The following is a 16,163-nucleotide window of genomic DNA, read 5'->3' on the forward strand; positions in this document are numbered from 1 at the left end:
GGGTCTTAGCACTGTCAATCAATGCTCATGTACATGCTGTTCACTTGGAGGGAGGGACCTGGCTGTAATGCGTGTTTGTTAAAACTTACTATTTCAGCTCTAAGCAGTTTATCTCAGAGAGTTTTTGATTATCAAAATTTCAACTAGCTTGCTAAGCTCAACGTCAGCAAAGAGTCTAAAAACTGATTTGAATCATCTGAATCATTTTGAGGTAATAACAAAAACAATGAGAAACATGAACATTCATCTCACTTCTTTTGTTAAGAAGGCCAACCTGTGCTGGTCCATAACCTGCAATCTGAACCTTGGTGCCNCTCACCGTTTTTACCAAATTCTGTAGCTTTCGGTGTACTTCTACATCTGCTCCTTAGTCGGAACTTTTCGGGGTTGGTACTGCCTCTAGTGGCAACACAAATAATATAATTACATTACTAAATCAGAATACCGCAAAGTCTTTATTTATTATAAATTTTTCATTCTCTTAAGAATGTAGAGCTAATTAAATGATCTAAACAAAACCTTAAAGTGATTCCAGTTTCTCTCGATGGCCAACCTGTTGAAACTGTGGCAAATTTTAAATACCTTGGGTCGTTCCTGGACAGTCAGCTCAACTATGCTGAAAACACTGACTATAGTTTGAAGAACTGTTCTCAGAGAGTCTACCTTTTAAGAAGACTTAGTGATCATGGGGTGACCCAACTAGACTCTAGTCTAGACCCAACTAGACTGTAGTTGGGTCACCCCTATGTCTTGAATTGGGGGTGGGGGGGAATCATATTTTATTTATCACTACAGAAGGGTTCAGTGAATGCACATATGAAACTGGTGGGTTCGGTACCTCAAGAAAGGTTAAGAACCACTGGTCTAAAATGTAGTTGCTAAAGTAGTTTTTTCTGGATTCCAAGTTTGTTCTAATCCCTCTTCTGCGTTGCTTGATAATTATTAGTAAGTACATATTTTCTGAACTTTCTATGTATGTTCAAATTTTTAATGTTCTTGTTCTGTAAGTATTTTTTCTGGAGTCTAAGTTCGTTCAACAGCCTTTAAAGTTCAATATATGTCCAATATTTTAAAATCTGTTATTTTCTTCACTAACAACAAGAAATAAGCACAAGAGAGACAATCTGATCAGATAACAGCCATTTATTTCCTAGTCAAGTGACAGTGGATATTATTACTGATTATTACAAACAGCAGCTTAACTTATTGAGAAATAAGATATTATCACAGATTAACTTGTACACAACAACTTAAATCCCTAAATAATTCAGCTGTAAATCAGAAAATGAATCAACTGAAAATTGAAATTTAAAGATTAACTTGAACTTTGTGATTTTATGGTGCTGGGATCATTTCGCCACAATACAGACACCTAGCAAATTAGGGTTTTTGGTTAATTAATTGTGTCATCTATCCACTGCTTGTAGGCACAGACATCGATGAAAGCACTTGGTGCACTGAGTGCATACCATGCATCTCCAGTGATACCATACAGCCTGTCGTTGAACACACATCCTCCACCAGAGTCGCCCTGTCACAAACACAAAGGTTTTAGCTGTTTGCTGCTATGATTTTCTGGTAAAATAGAAACAATGTCTAAATTTTGTGCAGGAAATTGTTATTAGAGCTTCTCACACTGTACCACTTCTGGTAACTCAACTTAGTCTTTGGCTTTTGCCCGCATCTTTTCCAACTTTTCATGTTTATCAATGTTTAACTCTGCACACTGAAGACCATCTGGAACATGTTTGACTGTAGAAGAAAAACAGCATAAACCTGTAACGTCTGTTTAAGATTTGACACATTTTGCTCAGGACATCACCTTGTTATCTGAGGTTACTAAAGTGCAGGATGTTACTTGTATAAAATGTTTTTTTTTTTTTACATTTGTATCAAAACTGTCAATATGTCCTGATGGTTAATATGAGACAGATAATTTATGAAAAGCTTGATCTCCTCCACCTCCTCTCTTTTTTTCTAGCCATCTGCAGAAATACACCACTCCAGGTCAAAAACAACCAATCAGAGCCAAGAGGAGGGTCTTAGCACTGTCAATCAATGCTCATGTACATGCTGTTCACTTGGAGGGAGGGACCTGGCTGTAATGCGTGTTTGTTAAAACTTACTATTTCAGCTCTAAGCAGTTTATCTCAGAGAGTTTTTGATTATCAAAATTTCAACTAGCTTGCTAAGCTCAACGTCAGCAAAGAGTCTAAAAACTGATTTGAATCATCTGAATCATTTTGAGGTAATAACAAAAACAATGAGAAACATGAACATTCATCTCACTTCTTTTGTTAAGAAGGCCAACTTGTGCTGGTCCATAACCTGCAATCTGAACCTTGGTGCCTCTGAAACACAAGAAAAACAAAACTGAAAATAAGTTGCATGAAGAAAAACGACTAACTCTGGGAGACCAGAGCTCAAACATTCTCCTGGATGAACGTTGCCTCATCTTGCATATCAAGGACCAGATTCTAAAATTTGAGAAGATAAGATTTACAGTAGGAGAGCATCTGGAAAGTCAGGTAGTCTGGTCGGATTTCTGTTTTTCTTGACAGCTTCAGGAGCATGATGTCATGATAACGTCCGTTGCTATCTCTATATACCTCAAGTTGAGTGACTGTATCAGTCCACTTTGGAGCACTTTTAGGATGGACTCCTAGATGTACCTCATTAACCCTAGGCAAAAAAAGACATGATTATTAAAAAAAAAAAACAGTTATTGGTGATTTTTCACTAAAACTTTTCCTCACTCACCATCCTGGTTCTGGGTTCCTGCAGTGAGCTGCAGTCAAAACCCACTGATCACTGATCAGAGATCCTCCACAGAATCTTGATGTTATTTGATTATACCTGTAGACCTTCACATGATAGTGTCGCTCATCGTCTCTACAGCTCTCACCTCCAACGACCCTCTTCTGTAGGGACACTGAGCTCACTGCCACACCTGGAGAGGAAAGTTTCTGTTTTTAGCAAGTGAAATCCACACAGTAAAAATAAGGAACCAACATGACAGCTTTATAATGAATAAAAAAATAAATAAAACACAGATCAACATAATTCATAGCATTCAGAGCCCAGAGCCAGCTGAAATGTGTCCAGTGTTTCCAGTATCTCCAGTGTGTCCGACTCACCCAGCCCCAGCAGCAGGAGTTGAAACTTCAGCAGAGCCATTGCAGGTCCAGTTTCATGTGAATGTCTGCTTGTCCCACAGCAGCTTTTAAACTCTGTTCACAACTTCCTGCTGGACAGGAAGCCTCCAATCCCAGGACGGACACTGATCTGTCCAATCACAGGACGGACAGTGATCTCTCACAGGCTGACTGGGCGCCCCTAGCATCTGATCCACAGTTCCCCAGGCTCACTGTACGTCTAACAGTTTTTATTTCTGGCTGCTCAGTCTGTCAGTTTCAGTCCAAATGTTTTCATGACAAAATAAAAAGCACTGTGAGCTGAGAGGATTTGTAGGATTCCTTTAAATTTGTTTAAAAGGATAAAACATGGCAGACTTACCAGTGTCTAAAATTCAGGTCTTTAAGAATTATGAAAAATAATAAGCTCAACTTCACAAAACCTACTGATTCACCTTCTTTGAAGCATCTACGGTCAGATTTCCAGCAAACTGCTTTTGGTGAATGCGCATGGTAAAACTCAATCCCAATACTCTAGTAGACTTTGTTCTTGAATAAAGTTGTGTAGTTGTGGCAGACTGCTACAGCCTGCAGAGGTAAGGCAGCAGACATAGTTTATGACTATTTCAGGTCAGTTTGTCAAAGTTCTCACACAGGCCAGGAATCTACATTTAAAACAGAAGTTTCCTCGGCAAAATAATGTTCCACCAATACGTTCTCAAAGGTTCTTTTACTACAGATTTAATTTATCATGACAAAAATCCCACTGTTTTTGCATATGATTTGCATTTGCATGCACATTCATGAACATGCTTTCATTTACATATTTACTTACACAGGCACTCATGTGATGGGTGGATAGAGCAAGTGCATACAGACAGAAGGATTATTACAGAGTCCAAAAATTCATATTTATTTTCTGAAATGATTATACAGATATAGGCAGTGTCTATGCCTAAACAGAATTAGGCATAGACACAATGTTCATATGTTGAAATGTTCATTTCATATTGACATAATGAATTTCTTCTTTGTATTCTAGTGATATAATTTATTTATTTCCCCATTAGTTTATTGTACGTCACGTCACATATCTAACTTAATAGACCGTTGCAAAATAAAAACAAATGGGAACAACATGAAGCCAAAATATGTTTTGTGTGTCACATTTAACACCGTAAGCGAGTCTGCTAACAGTTCATCATGAAGCCATGTTGAAAAAGTTGAATTAATTTTTATGAAGCCAAGGAACAGATTCCATTTATGCTTTTGTTTGCGATGAAATTGACAATATCTCTCAGTGGGATCAAAAGAACACGGGTGTCGGTCAGTATTTTCAATCTTTTGAAAGATTTGATTTGAAGAAAGTGAGAGGACAACTTGGAAAAAGTTTATTAGCACTTTGGATAGGATAAGTCCATCCTTTTAACACTATAAACAGCTTTTCTTTAAAAGATTAAACATAACATTTATTTCATTTTGATATTAAAATCATTTATATCTCAAGAGGTTTGTAATGGTGTTTACAGAGATTAACTAGGCAGGAATAAAAATAATTAGGGTTTTGCAAGAGGATGCATGCAGGTTTCAATTTCTCTGTATTTATACTTTCTAAAACACTTTGTTGTAAATCAGTACATAGATGCTTACTCTATAATTTAAAGGAAGTCTTTATGATCTGCTTTTGAAATCATTTTTTAAATAACCATTCATGTTATGGTGGATAATAATTAAGCTCCTTCTCTTCAATATAAGTTTGGCTTACAGTTAATCTGAAATATGATATTTGTAAAGGCAAGTAAACTTGTGTTTTTTTCCCCCATACATTTTGGTTTGCATGAAAATGTCAGCACCCCAACTTTCAGGGGACTTGGGTTATGAACAGACAGAATACAAGACTGTCCAATGCCCATATACTTGCTGCCACCTACAGTACTAAGAAGCAACAAATTCAAAATTGTGTTTTTGTGATATCCTGACAAATGAATATTTACAAAAGACTATTTACTCATTTACTTAGGCAGACTCCCGACGGACATATAGTCACCCAAGGTTATGAAAAAAAAAAGAGAGCTACTGAGCAGCAAGTACAAAATACACAAAGAAAGCCAGACTGCATGCTTTGGACAGAACAAAGAAACCCAGCAAAAATGTTCCCTTATGTGTACTGGACTTTAGCAAGCTAAAAAGTGACCCATTTTTTAATGATTTATTTCCCTTTAACAAAAGGGAATTAAAGCATTTATCTCATCTGTACTTGATTAGATACTCTGGATAAATCTGCTGTTTTTCAAAGATCACAAATATGCTGGGGTCTCTTTCAGAGTCAACACAGCTGTCATAAAGAGCTTTGCTTCCTGCTTTAGATGGTGGTCGAACGTAGCTGCTGCTTCCCTTTGTGTATTCACCCACCAGCACTCGAGCAACAAACATGATCTTGTTCAGACTTCCTCGGGTTCTGGAATATTTGTCTGAGTAGGAAGCATCTCTAGCAAAGTAGCTCCCTAGAAAGGAAAATAGTTAAATGTTACAATACTTTTTCTATTCCTAATTGTTAATTTTCCAACTCTGATTTGATCATTATATCACCAGAATATATTTTCTATACCTCTCCCATAGGCTGTTCCGTGGACGCCACACATCCTCCAGTCAAAGTTTTGATCACAAATGGCGTCAACCAGGCTCTCTTCTGTGCCGTGGAACAAAAGTTTCTCATCCACACGTTTCCCTCCATTCCTCTTCTGCATCTGGTCCTTCTGCCTGAAATAAAGCATAAGACTTATTATGCAGCACAGAAGTTAAGTGATAAAAATGACAAAATATGGATTTTATGACGAGCAACCAAAAAAAAAAAGCTGTGATAAAGGCTTCATCTTTATCACTGGATAGGGCAAATTTTCAAAGTGTATCACCATTGAAAGACTTTCCACAAAGACGGGTTCTGGATTCTTTGGATGCTTTCAATTCTACTGCAAGGCATGGTGCGTCTGAAATCCTCCTCAATTTTATAATCTGGATCAATTCTGGAGAGGAGCACGAGCTGAAACATGACAGAAAAACGCAAGGCAAGGGGTACTTGTGTGTTTAATAACAAAATCCGTCAAGCAGAGTGAAATGCAGGCTACACAATAAATATACCTTATAACTCAAATCAGGAAGGGCTTTCTTGTCCCAGTGGGGTGGAATATGTTCAGCTGTGGAGGAGCTGGAGCTGTGTGATGATCCACTATAAACAAGATCAATAAAAAAGGAAATATCCAAATAAATTAAGATTTAAAAAAAAATCTACATACAGTAGAAGTAATTTGTGTAAGCAGGAATTTGTGACATATGAACACAATACCTCTTGATGTCATTAACGTCCTGAGGTGACACAAAGCGAGGCCTCCTTCGGATCTCTCTCTTAGTTTTATATTTTAAATTCTGTTGAAACATCGTCTGGCTTCCTTTTGCACCTTTGAAATGCAAGGTGTATTGATGTTTGCCTGCCTGGAAAGTGATCTCTGCATCCTTGTCTGCCAGGTACATTTTCTCCAGAGTTTCAGAAGTCACTGTGGTGTCTCCTCCACCCTGAAAACAGCACAAACATAAAAATACATCAAAGTGTAGAATTTATTGAAAATAAAAATGATAGAAATGTGGTGTTCATGCCACATCAGTGACCACTACAAATCAGCTGCTATACAAATAGACATCAACATCTTGAACTGGTACAAAGTAATTTTTGATTGGTAATCAGTGGCACAAAAAGTGGATGTGCTCTATATGGAACATACTGGGGCGTTGCGCTATAAGGAACGCCAAAGCAATGGTGGAAAACTTACTCCTAATTAAGAACGCGCTGGGGCGCGATCTTATTCTTTCATTTAACTCATATTGTCATCTTATGACATGGACCTACAGATGGAGAGGCGGAGAACAGAAAGCTCTGTTCTCCGAGGGACAAGGACAAAGATGCATCGGGATGAAAAATGTTTTTTCCAAGTGGTTGACAGAGCAGGTATGCTATTTCAGTCTGTCATAGAGGGGCTTGTACATTTTCAGGTTAGCTTAAGTTAACAGTAAAATGACCGGTCACTGTCATTTTACTGTTGGATGAATTAACTGAAAGTGAAAGATTTTAAAAGAAATTATTTATAAATGCATGCAAGTAGAAAAAACGAGAGTTTCTATTTTGTAAAGTCGTCCATTAATCATAACAGTAATACGTAGTTTAACTACAGTTATATTCCAATCACCTGTCCATACTCGATCCATAAACCATTGTCTTCCTTCCAGTACCAAATCCACTGAGTTGTGAGAATGAAGTGTGGCGGATGTAGGACAGAAGAAGCTGTGGACAGGCGACGAACTGGAGACCCTTCGTAGGTCATCGTGTTAAAGTCAACATGCTGCTTAATGTTAGATGCAGATCTGAAAGGAAAGTAGATTCCCCGTATCACTGCTATCAGCATGTCTTCATATATAGCATATTTAAATCCCTTTAAAGCTGTCTGTATTTTGTCCATCATTTTATCCATGATGCTACTACCACTATGCTCAAGCATGTGAGGAAGATGTGTTCACAATGATCTGTAGAGTTACTTTTTTCACAACACATATAATTTTATATGAAGGCCGTAAAGTTATATATATTGCTTTCATCAACAGAAAACTGCCACGTAACTGTCCTTCCAGCTCATTCTCCCACCTGATTTGTGTATTTTGCAGCTCCTCCAGCGTTACCATGGCCATCTTGGCTGCTTCTGTGATTAATTATCTCCTTGCCAAGTCAATCAGTTGAGAAATAGACTTTCTAGCTTTGGATGATGAAGCGAATTGTGTTGCTCACTGAGTTTCTAAAGACTTGTGATAGCATTTACAACCTAACTCTTCCTTAAACTTATTCACAAGTTTATCCCTAATCTGTGTTCCTCTGTCTTTATACAAAAAGTATAAAGACAGAGGAAAGCTCCAAGAGCTTCTCTGAACAATTTAATTTATTAAATTGAACTTAATTTACCAATTAGGTGACTTTATTCTCTCTGAAGTTAACTGGTCACACTGGATTTAACTTGGGTGCAGCAGAGTAAAATAGGCTGAAATATCATGCTCAATTTGCTAGATTGGAAATTCATGCATTATTTTTAATTTAGCTTACCATTATGCACCATTTTGTGTTGATCTATTAGATGAAATACTTTAAAGTTTTTTTTAGGGGGGGGGCAGGGGGTTAAATACTTTTGCTAGACTCTGTATGCATCACAGAACACTAAACATCTGCAATCTGAATACTGAACATTTGTGTCTCTCTTTACCCAAGTTTCAGACTCGAGAGAATTCCCAATGTAGGCATCAGTGGATCCCTGCTAGTGTTGCAAGTTGGGTCAGAGTATGCCTTTTCAATTTCTTCCATTAAAGGCAAGTCCTTCCAAGTAACACCATCTCTGTGTAACACCTCCCATTTGTACGGTAGGTTCCAGTGGACACGCACGCATTTCTCTGCAATAGAAAACTCAACTTAGAACATTACATAGGGATTAAATTTACGTCAGGAGTGACGGGTCAGCTCAACCAGCAGCAGGTACCTTTGAAGCTGCAGCTTTTGCGAATATTATAGAGGCAGATCTCATTCCTTTCACCTTCACTGTTAGGTTTTAAAGGACTGACAGAGTTGGTGGGACTTCTAGGACTCATTTGGTGAGGCTGATGGGAAGACAGCTGATGACTGAATGTCACCTCTGGAAACACTGCAGGAGATGCATATATGCATGTCATATAATACTCAAAAGTAAAAAAAAAAAAAGGAGAGAAATTATCAAGAGAAAAATTATCTCAAAACTCATAATTTCATTAAAGAGACCTACCTGGACCAGCAGCAGCAGCTGGAGTCTCGTGCTGTCCACATTGTCCAGTGATGATGACTTTATTCCTGTAAATCTTGTAAAGGTTTTGCATATTCTCCTGACTGAATCCTTTGAAAAGCTTCATTCCTCGTTCAACGGAATGGCTTCTCTTGCATCTTGAGCCATACCTACAGTCACCCTGGAGGAAATGCAGGCAGACATGGAGCTTCGTGCAGGAGGTGGTGAATCTGCAGGAGCCAAATGGACCATCACCCTTGTTGTAATGTGGACAGACCTTTAGAGAGTCATTGAAGAGGACAATATTTAAATGTGTCAAGCATAATGTGATAGCATAATGTTTTAATTATGATTTTAGTCAGCAATGCCTACCTCAGGAAGAAGAAAAGGATCATTCTGCAGTAAAAGCTGGAAAAGTTGTTTCTCTGTCAAATCCTGGAGACCAAACCTTTGCAAAAGATCAGCGTTGTGTGGAGAAGCCAAACTGTGCGGATTTTTACACTTGGGTCTAAAACAATAAAATGCCTTCCAGTTAAAGACGTTGTATTGAATTAACAAATTCATCTAATTAATTAATTTAATTAATCAAAACACATTCTGTTTTTTTAACCGAAGCCTGTCTGTCTATTTGTCTATCTTCAGTATCTATGATAAACTGTTATTCATTTTCAGCATTAACAGAAACAAGCACTAAATAAATTACTCCATCTGTAATGAGTCGATGTAATTGATGAGTTAAGATGCTTTTTACTGAATTATTGAAAGAAAAATAATTTTTCAAGTAGTTTTCTAATGTAAAATAATCTTTTGGGGGTTTTTTTCTCTAGTGATTGAATAATGTTAAATGCTCCCAACGTCTGGATGAAATAAAAAGGAAGTTAAATGATTAAAGTTGAAAATCAACTTCAGAAATTCTATATACATTTTCTTTCATTGGAGATCTGCGACACACTGAACTCATTTTACCTGTCGAAGTCGGTTGATCTGGGTTGAAACTCCCAAGGACAATGCCATTGGTCCAGATTGGCTAACTTGCACATCTGATTATGCAACTAAATCCGACAGTTTAAATGTTTTCGTAATTGTACAGGATTTTTTTAAACGATTCATTGTATTGACATAATAATAAAACATTTAACTGTATGTTTTTTTATTATTATTATTTTTCACAAACTTAAATTTCCCACTAAGTTTATTATGATTTTCTTTAAGGCTCCACTGTTTCAGTGCCTCTAATCCAATACAAGTAAAAGACCTTCGAACTGAGTTTAAGCCGCATCTAATGTATGACCTTAAATAACTTATGAGAGATGCCACAAGCATTATATTAAAAGCAGTTGACATATACAGAAGAAACTTACCCGAAGGTGCAGCCTCCGCAGACAAAATACCTGCACAAGTGTAAACTATCACACTGTCCGCATTCCCCAGCTTTTTTCTGGCAAAGCCTCAAACTGGTTTTAGCAACAATCAGACTGTCAGGCCTGATGTTACCGTCAGGAACCCGCTGTTTACCCTCCCGAATCGCAATTTTACCGTCGTCGAAGAGAACGGAACGCAGGTTCGCTAGTTTAACCCCAAAGCTGTTTTGTGCGAGCTTCGCATTCAGCTGCCTTACCTCTAAACAACCGTCATTATCGCACAGAATCTTGAAAACTAATTTTGAATTACTAGTCGATGCCATCCCGAAAGAAGATGCATCAAATAATCACTCAAGGAAACAGTTTACAGCTGACTTGAGGCAACAACACGCACAGGCCCATTTATATAGAACTGAAAACCGAAACTTAAATCGAAACTCTGTTGAAAAAAAAAAAAAAAAGCAGGACTGACGCGTTCCCAAAACTGAACAATTATGTTCTTTTTAGTTCCTTTTAAGATGCAGATAGTCTGGTGTGAGAGTCAGAAACAAAATTAGCTTTATTTACTTATCAATAAAACATCTGAAAGTCGAGCCCAAACTCAAAACATGAATCTTTAAATAGGATCTTTACGTCATTACGTCAGTACGTAAAGCAATGCGAACCATGGCAACCACTGTTTAAATACTTCCGTTCCTAGCAATCCAGCAGGAAGAGCTCTTGATGGAAGTAAAAGAACAATATCCAGTAAATAAACAGAAAGAACTTCTTCACAACCAAGTTAAAGAACTGAGGTAAAAATATAAAATATTTAGAGGAGCTCAGTTACAGTTTGCGTGTTTGACGTACCAGATTTGTCTTAAACCTGTTGACTGCTAATTCTTAGATAGCAGGGGTTTTTTTATGCTTATCTTATAGTAAAAATATCTAAATAGATAAATTAAATACTTGCTTAAAAAACGGTAATCACTTCTCTATATACTTTTAACGCTTTTACAAAAGTGTAACTTACCTACTTGCCGATACAGTTACAGCTTTTACTTTAGAGAGGTGACTTCAGTGTTAATGCAACTTTCATCACATTGCACACTTATGACAAAGATATATTAATACTTTTTTATATACACATACAGGACTTTACTTTATAACTTTACTGGTTAAAAAGTAAAGTACTGCTATTCTTCTTTGCTATAGCTTCTAAGTCACAAGATAAGCAGATTTGTTTATTAATTTTGTTTGTGTTTATATTATCAACAGAAAGCTACCTTGGATATCCGATGTATAATTAAAATAAAGACAATTCCTTCTTTGTCATAGGGGTTCTAATGTAGCCCTCCTGGCAGAAAATGACATGTTTGAACACTTCATTGGTCGTCTGGATCCTCAGCACTTGGAGTCCAAAACTGGGGGAGAAGGTCTGCAATTAACACAAGGCTCCAACGTGGATGGTGGGGTAAGAAAACCCATGCTTTCCATACAGAAAAAAGCAAATACATTATGGAAACATAAACCATTAATACAGTACTGGTCTCCACAAGTAGAACATTAAACCATGGGATAAAGTTCAGCAGAAAGATCCACAGAGGTCCTCACTTTACCAGTTTTGTGTCTGACAAACCAAACACAAATAAGCAGTTAGAGTCAAACATCACAATCTCTTCTGCTTGAAGGGCTCATGCTATTTGGGCTTATCGGTGACCTAGAGAATACTAGACTGTTTGATTGTACGGCTTATTTTTTTTACATGGTAATATTACAGAGTAGATAAGTAGTTAGGTATTTGCTGTAACAAAATCTGTGCGATTATCGCTAAAATTTGAAAAGATACTGTTTTTGGAGTATGAGTAGCAAACTGCACTATTCCCAGGAAGTATATGTGTACAATAGTATAATCCCTGAGTTATTTAAATATAAAAATATGATTTAAGACTTCGGATAGTGTTGCAGTAACCTGCTTGGTTTGGTGAAATACCTCCAAAATCTAATTATGTTGTCGCATTAGACTTTTTATGTTTTTGTGTGTCTCCTCAGGGAGCTGAGAGGAGGCAGAGGCCTCAGTACAACTTATCAGAGCCTCTCCAGCTGCTGACCTTGGAGCAAAAACTTTATGTGGCACAGAGAGAAGCAACTGAGACACAGGCAGATCAGGAAAGACTCAAAGCGAACTACGAGAGAATTCTGGACAACTACAAGGTTACAACAAGCTTTTTCAAACACAAACAAACATACGTGAGAGACATTTGTTCAGAGGTTCTGCTTTGTTTTCCAGTCTTTTATAAAAGAAGCCGACTTGCGTTCAACTGAGATCAAGAAAGCCAAAAAAGATTTTGAACGCAGATTCTTAAAACCTATGAAAGGCAGTTTTCTGGAAGTAAAGGAGCTAGAGAAAGTTCTCCAGCACATCGAAGACAAATCAAAGGTAAAATCGGGCTTCAGTCAGATAATACCTGCACATGCAAGAAAATTATTTGAACAGTTTCTGTGTTCTCATACTTGTATTTTTTTCCAAAAACAGATGCTCCTTCTAGCAAGCAATTTCCACCACTTATTCACATATTTCTGCATTTATAATCTTAACAAAATCATGTTATAAGATCTGGAAAAAAGCAATACAAACTGACTTTTGTACTATTTGTGCACCTTTCTCTCTATGTGACAAATGTCAGGAATATTACCATTACTAATAATACCATAACATTCCCTTTCATAAATTTTTTTTTACCCTTATTATTTTCTCAAATATCTATCCCTATCCTGCTTCATTAATCATGTTCTTGTAACTACTAAAATGAATTATAACAGGTCACCCAGCTGGAAAAGTTTCACCAGAAGAATAAGGCATTGAGAGTCCAAGTGATGAAGCTCCTGCAGCAGCTCCAACAGAAAAAAGAGACGAGAAAAGCAGAATTTGAAGTAGAGGAAGAAGTGAGTTTATTAAAACAGAAGTGGAAAAGGTTGTAATTATGTCCCAAGACTTGAATCCCTCGAATAAACGTTGTTCTTTAGCTCTTACCTTCTTTCTATGCATCATACTTTCCCTGTGTCTATCCCTCCTTTTCTTTGTTTTGTCCTTCTGTGCTTGTTCTAGTGATTATCTTTCTCCCTGTTTTTCCTTCCTTTTTTCTTTCTGTTCTTTGTGATGCCCTTCCATCCCTCCCTTCCATGAATCTTATACTTTAAAATGAACGAAAGTAACTGGTAACTTGATTCTGGAAAAAGCTGAAATATTTACATGAGAAATGTAAAGAAACTCTGAACATGTCATGTATCAAAAGATTTAAGAAGCAGCTGATTAAATCATTGCATAACTTTTGCTTGTTGGAAAATAATTTAGGTGTTTCTGTCCAATAGATATTTTTCCAGGAGTATGATGAACCCCGAATGGACAAAAACCTAAATGAACTTAAACACAACAGTTCTAAGGTTCAGCGTCTCCTCAGTTCACACAAGGTAACTTTATGTGAAAAGATGCCATTTGCTTTATGTGTAAAACAGAACATTTTAACAGTAAAGTTTGCCTTTATTGTCAAATCTGCATCTGTTTGTGTTTTTGGGGACAGGAGAAGCTGCAGAGTTTAACACTGGAGTCCACAGAGCTGAGCAATGACATCACTAAAAGAAAGGAACTTCTTGCAAAACTTGAGAATGAGATAAAACGTGCAAAGAAGGTTGTTAAAAATAATCAAAACTGAAATCTTGAAGCCATATTCAATAAACTGGCTTATGCATTTGGATAAGATTCGTTTGTTAAACTAAAAGTACCTTTTGAAAAAACAAAAGAACAGTCCTTGAATAAGTATTAGACATGTTTTTCATTAAGCTCAAAATGTAATTTTAATTAATCTATATAACATAATTAAGTTAGTAAATTGAGTTACTGAAATATTTGAACTTTTCAATAATATTTAAATTAAAGAATATGACTGTAAAACCTAGCAACTATGAAGTGAAGTATTTTTGTAGCAGTTGAAGTTGAAAAAGAAATGCTTTCAACTACTGATAATTTTACAAACTTGTTTCTGATAAATTTGAGATTCTTTTGAAATTAAACAAAATCCATTCTTTTGTTAATTAGTATAAAAAATATATACTTTTTGACTTTTTTTTTTTCTTCCTTTAGGAGAGTTTAAAGGCAGAGGGGCTCAACCAATTCCTGTGCAAAGAGCTTACAGATTATCACGTTCCTGATATCACAGAGTATTTTTTCGCCAAGGAAAAACACAAGAAGCTGCTACAAAGCATTCACCATTGGAAGAGACATGTTGGGATTGCTGAGGTAAATATATATTTTAGCCCTACCCGGCGCTTTATCGTGACTCCCAGTAATGATCTGCTGGATCTGTCCCACGTGTAATCAATATAATCAAAATTTTAATTTCAGTACACAAACATGTCTGGCTGGTTGGGTGGAGGGAACTGCTGTGTTATTGTATCCAACACAACACAGTCTTTGTTTTTACTAGATGGCCTTGAAGACTCACAGTAGAGAATGGAGAAGACAGAGAGGCACTCTCACTCCTTCAAACAGCGCTGAGGCTGGAAGTCGGTATGGCAATCCTCGGATCTCAGTAAAGCTCCCACATATAGCAGAAGACTGTACTTTACATATAGCAGAAGACTGTACTTTAGACAAATGATTTTCTAGATAGCAATGAAGTAAAAGTATATCATTAGAAATCACAAAAACGTGATACTTTTTCAAAGCTAATCTCACCCGACAGGATAAGTAGCTTAAAAACAGCGCAAGTATGAAGATGCAACTTTTTGTGTCTTTTCTTTTAAATTTAAATGTAGTCTTCCACAAAGGAACAATCATGAAAAAAAAAAATAAGTGTAGAATTTATATTTAGAATTTTGTTCAAATTTTCGAGATTGTCAATTGGAAGCCAAATGTTTATCTCATGTGGTCTATCCCACCTTTCCAATTTCACTGAGGAGTACATGGATACATTCACATTATCTACTTTATTTAAAAAAATATATAAAAGCTTTCGCTGTAGTAACTCTTATGGGATAGAAGAAATTATTCAGGCTTCTGGAAACGATGGCGCGAGTGTCTGCAGGGTGATGTGATGCCTGCAAGTTTTGCTAAATGTACCATCACATTTAACAAATGTTTTGTTAAATCTTGGCAGATATCTTTATTGAATTAAAACCATGTGTGACAAACACCTTTTATTTTTGTACGTCTTGATGTTTGTGTCTCACCTGTGCAAAAACTCCCTAAGCGATGTCCTGTAAATGCACTGAAACTCTTTAAAATAAAAGTAAATAAAGAAAAATCCACCTCAGATTCGACAAACTATTTTCTTTATTAAAAAAAAAAAATCCTCCATTGAAAGAACTTTAGATGTTGTGATGTTACATGCCATATTTACAGGTATATACATAAAAGTGCAATGTCACAATGTGTAAGCCGGTTAATATTATATCTGCCATAGAGCCGTTTGGGAAACTAAGTCTTAATGCATTTCTACTCGCTACACTGCATTTTACTGAAAACCACAGCATCTAAGTTGAAAACGCAACAGGACAGAATGTCTGAAGTTCCACTTAAACATTTTCAAAGGCACTTTTCACAAGTACATACTACTGATGTACAGAACAAACTAGTTTAAAGTTCACACACAGCTTAACGGAGTCCTGCTGCTGATCATGTTACATTGTGACCAGAAAAAAAAACAAAAACAAAAAAACGACAACTGGCTTCATACTGATGCCAACGTCTTCTGCAACATGGGCTCAGAGTGATTTTAACCCTCCAAAATCAAACGGAAAACAAAAACGATTATAAAAATAATGAAATTATTAATTCAGAAATTAAC

General features: G+C 36.6%; 3 protein-coding genes across 3 annotated transcripts; 1 reads left to right on the forward strand and 2 right to left on the reverse strand.

Moving 5' to 3' along the window:
• Window positions 1-1,624: 1,624 nt before the first annotated feature.
• Window positions 1,625-3,177, reverse strand: LOC107837242 (alpha- and beta-fibrinogenase stejnefibrase-1-like). Its single transcript, XM_016676042.1, is given in 6 exon segments — window positions 1,625-1,752; window positions 2,290-2,351; window positions 2,504-2,546; window positions 2,549-2,682; window positions 2,761-2,950; window positions 3,138-3,177. Coding segments are annotated over 6 exon segments (561 nt in total). The 3' UTR covers window positions 1,625-1,660.
• Window positions 3,178-4,188: 1,011 nt separating this feature from the next.
• LOC103144373 (poly [ADP-ribose] polymerase 12-like) lies at window positions 4,189-10,758 on the reverse strand. Its single transcript, XM_007561321.2, has 11 exons — window positions 10,339-10,758; window positions 9,350-9,485; window positions 8,981-9,254; window positions 8,702-8,863; window positions 8,432-8,615; window positions 7,373-7,547; window positions 6,478-6,704; window positions 6,273-6,360; window positions 6,047-6,174; window positions 5,743-5,894; window positions 4,189-5,638 (listed from the first exon to the last, which is right to left on the reverse strand). The coding sequence occupies exons 1-11, from the start codon at window positions 10,659-10,661 to the stop codon at window positions 5,382-5,384; spliced, it is 2,106 nt and encodes a 701-aa protein (XP_007561383.1). The 5' UTR covers window positions 10,662-10,758; the 3' UTR covers window positions 4,189-5,381.
• A 221-nt stretch (window positions 10,759-10,979) lies between these two features.
• cfap263 (cilia and flagella associated protein 263) lies at window positions 10,980-16,034 on the forward strand. Its single transcript, XM_007561325.2, has 9 exons — window positions 10,980-11,132; window positions 11,656-11,791; window positions 12,370-12,531; window positions 12,608-12,757; window positions 13,141-13,263; window positions 13,690-13,788; window positions 13,899-14,006; window positions 14,459-14,614; window positions 14,802-16,034. The coding sequence occupies exons 1-9, from the start codon at window positions 11,062-11,064 to the stop codon at window positions 14,973-14,975; spliced, it is 1,179 nt and encodes a 392-aa protein (XP_007561387.1). The 5' UTR covers window positions 10,980-11,061; the 3' UTR covers window positions 14,976-16,034.
• Window positions 16,035-16,163: the final 129 nt, after the last annotated feature.

This window comes from Poecilia formosa, unplaced genomic scaffold (assembly GCF_000485575.1).
Source record: "Poecilia formosa unplaced genomic scaffold, Poecilia_formosa-5.1.2 Scaffold125, whole genome shotgun sequence".
NCBI classification, from domain to species: Eukaryota; Metazoa; Chordata; class Actinopteri; order Cyprinodontiformes; family Poeciliidae; genus Poecilia; species Poecilia formosa.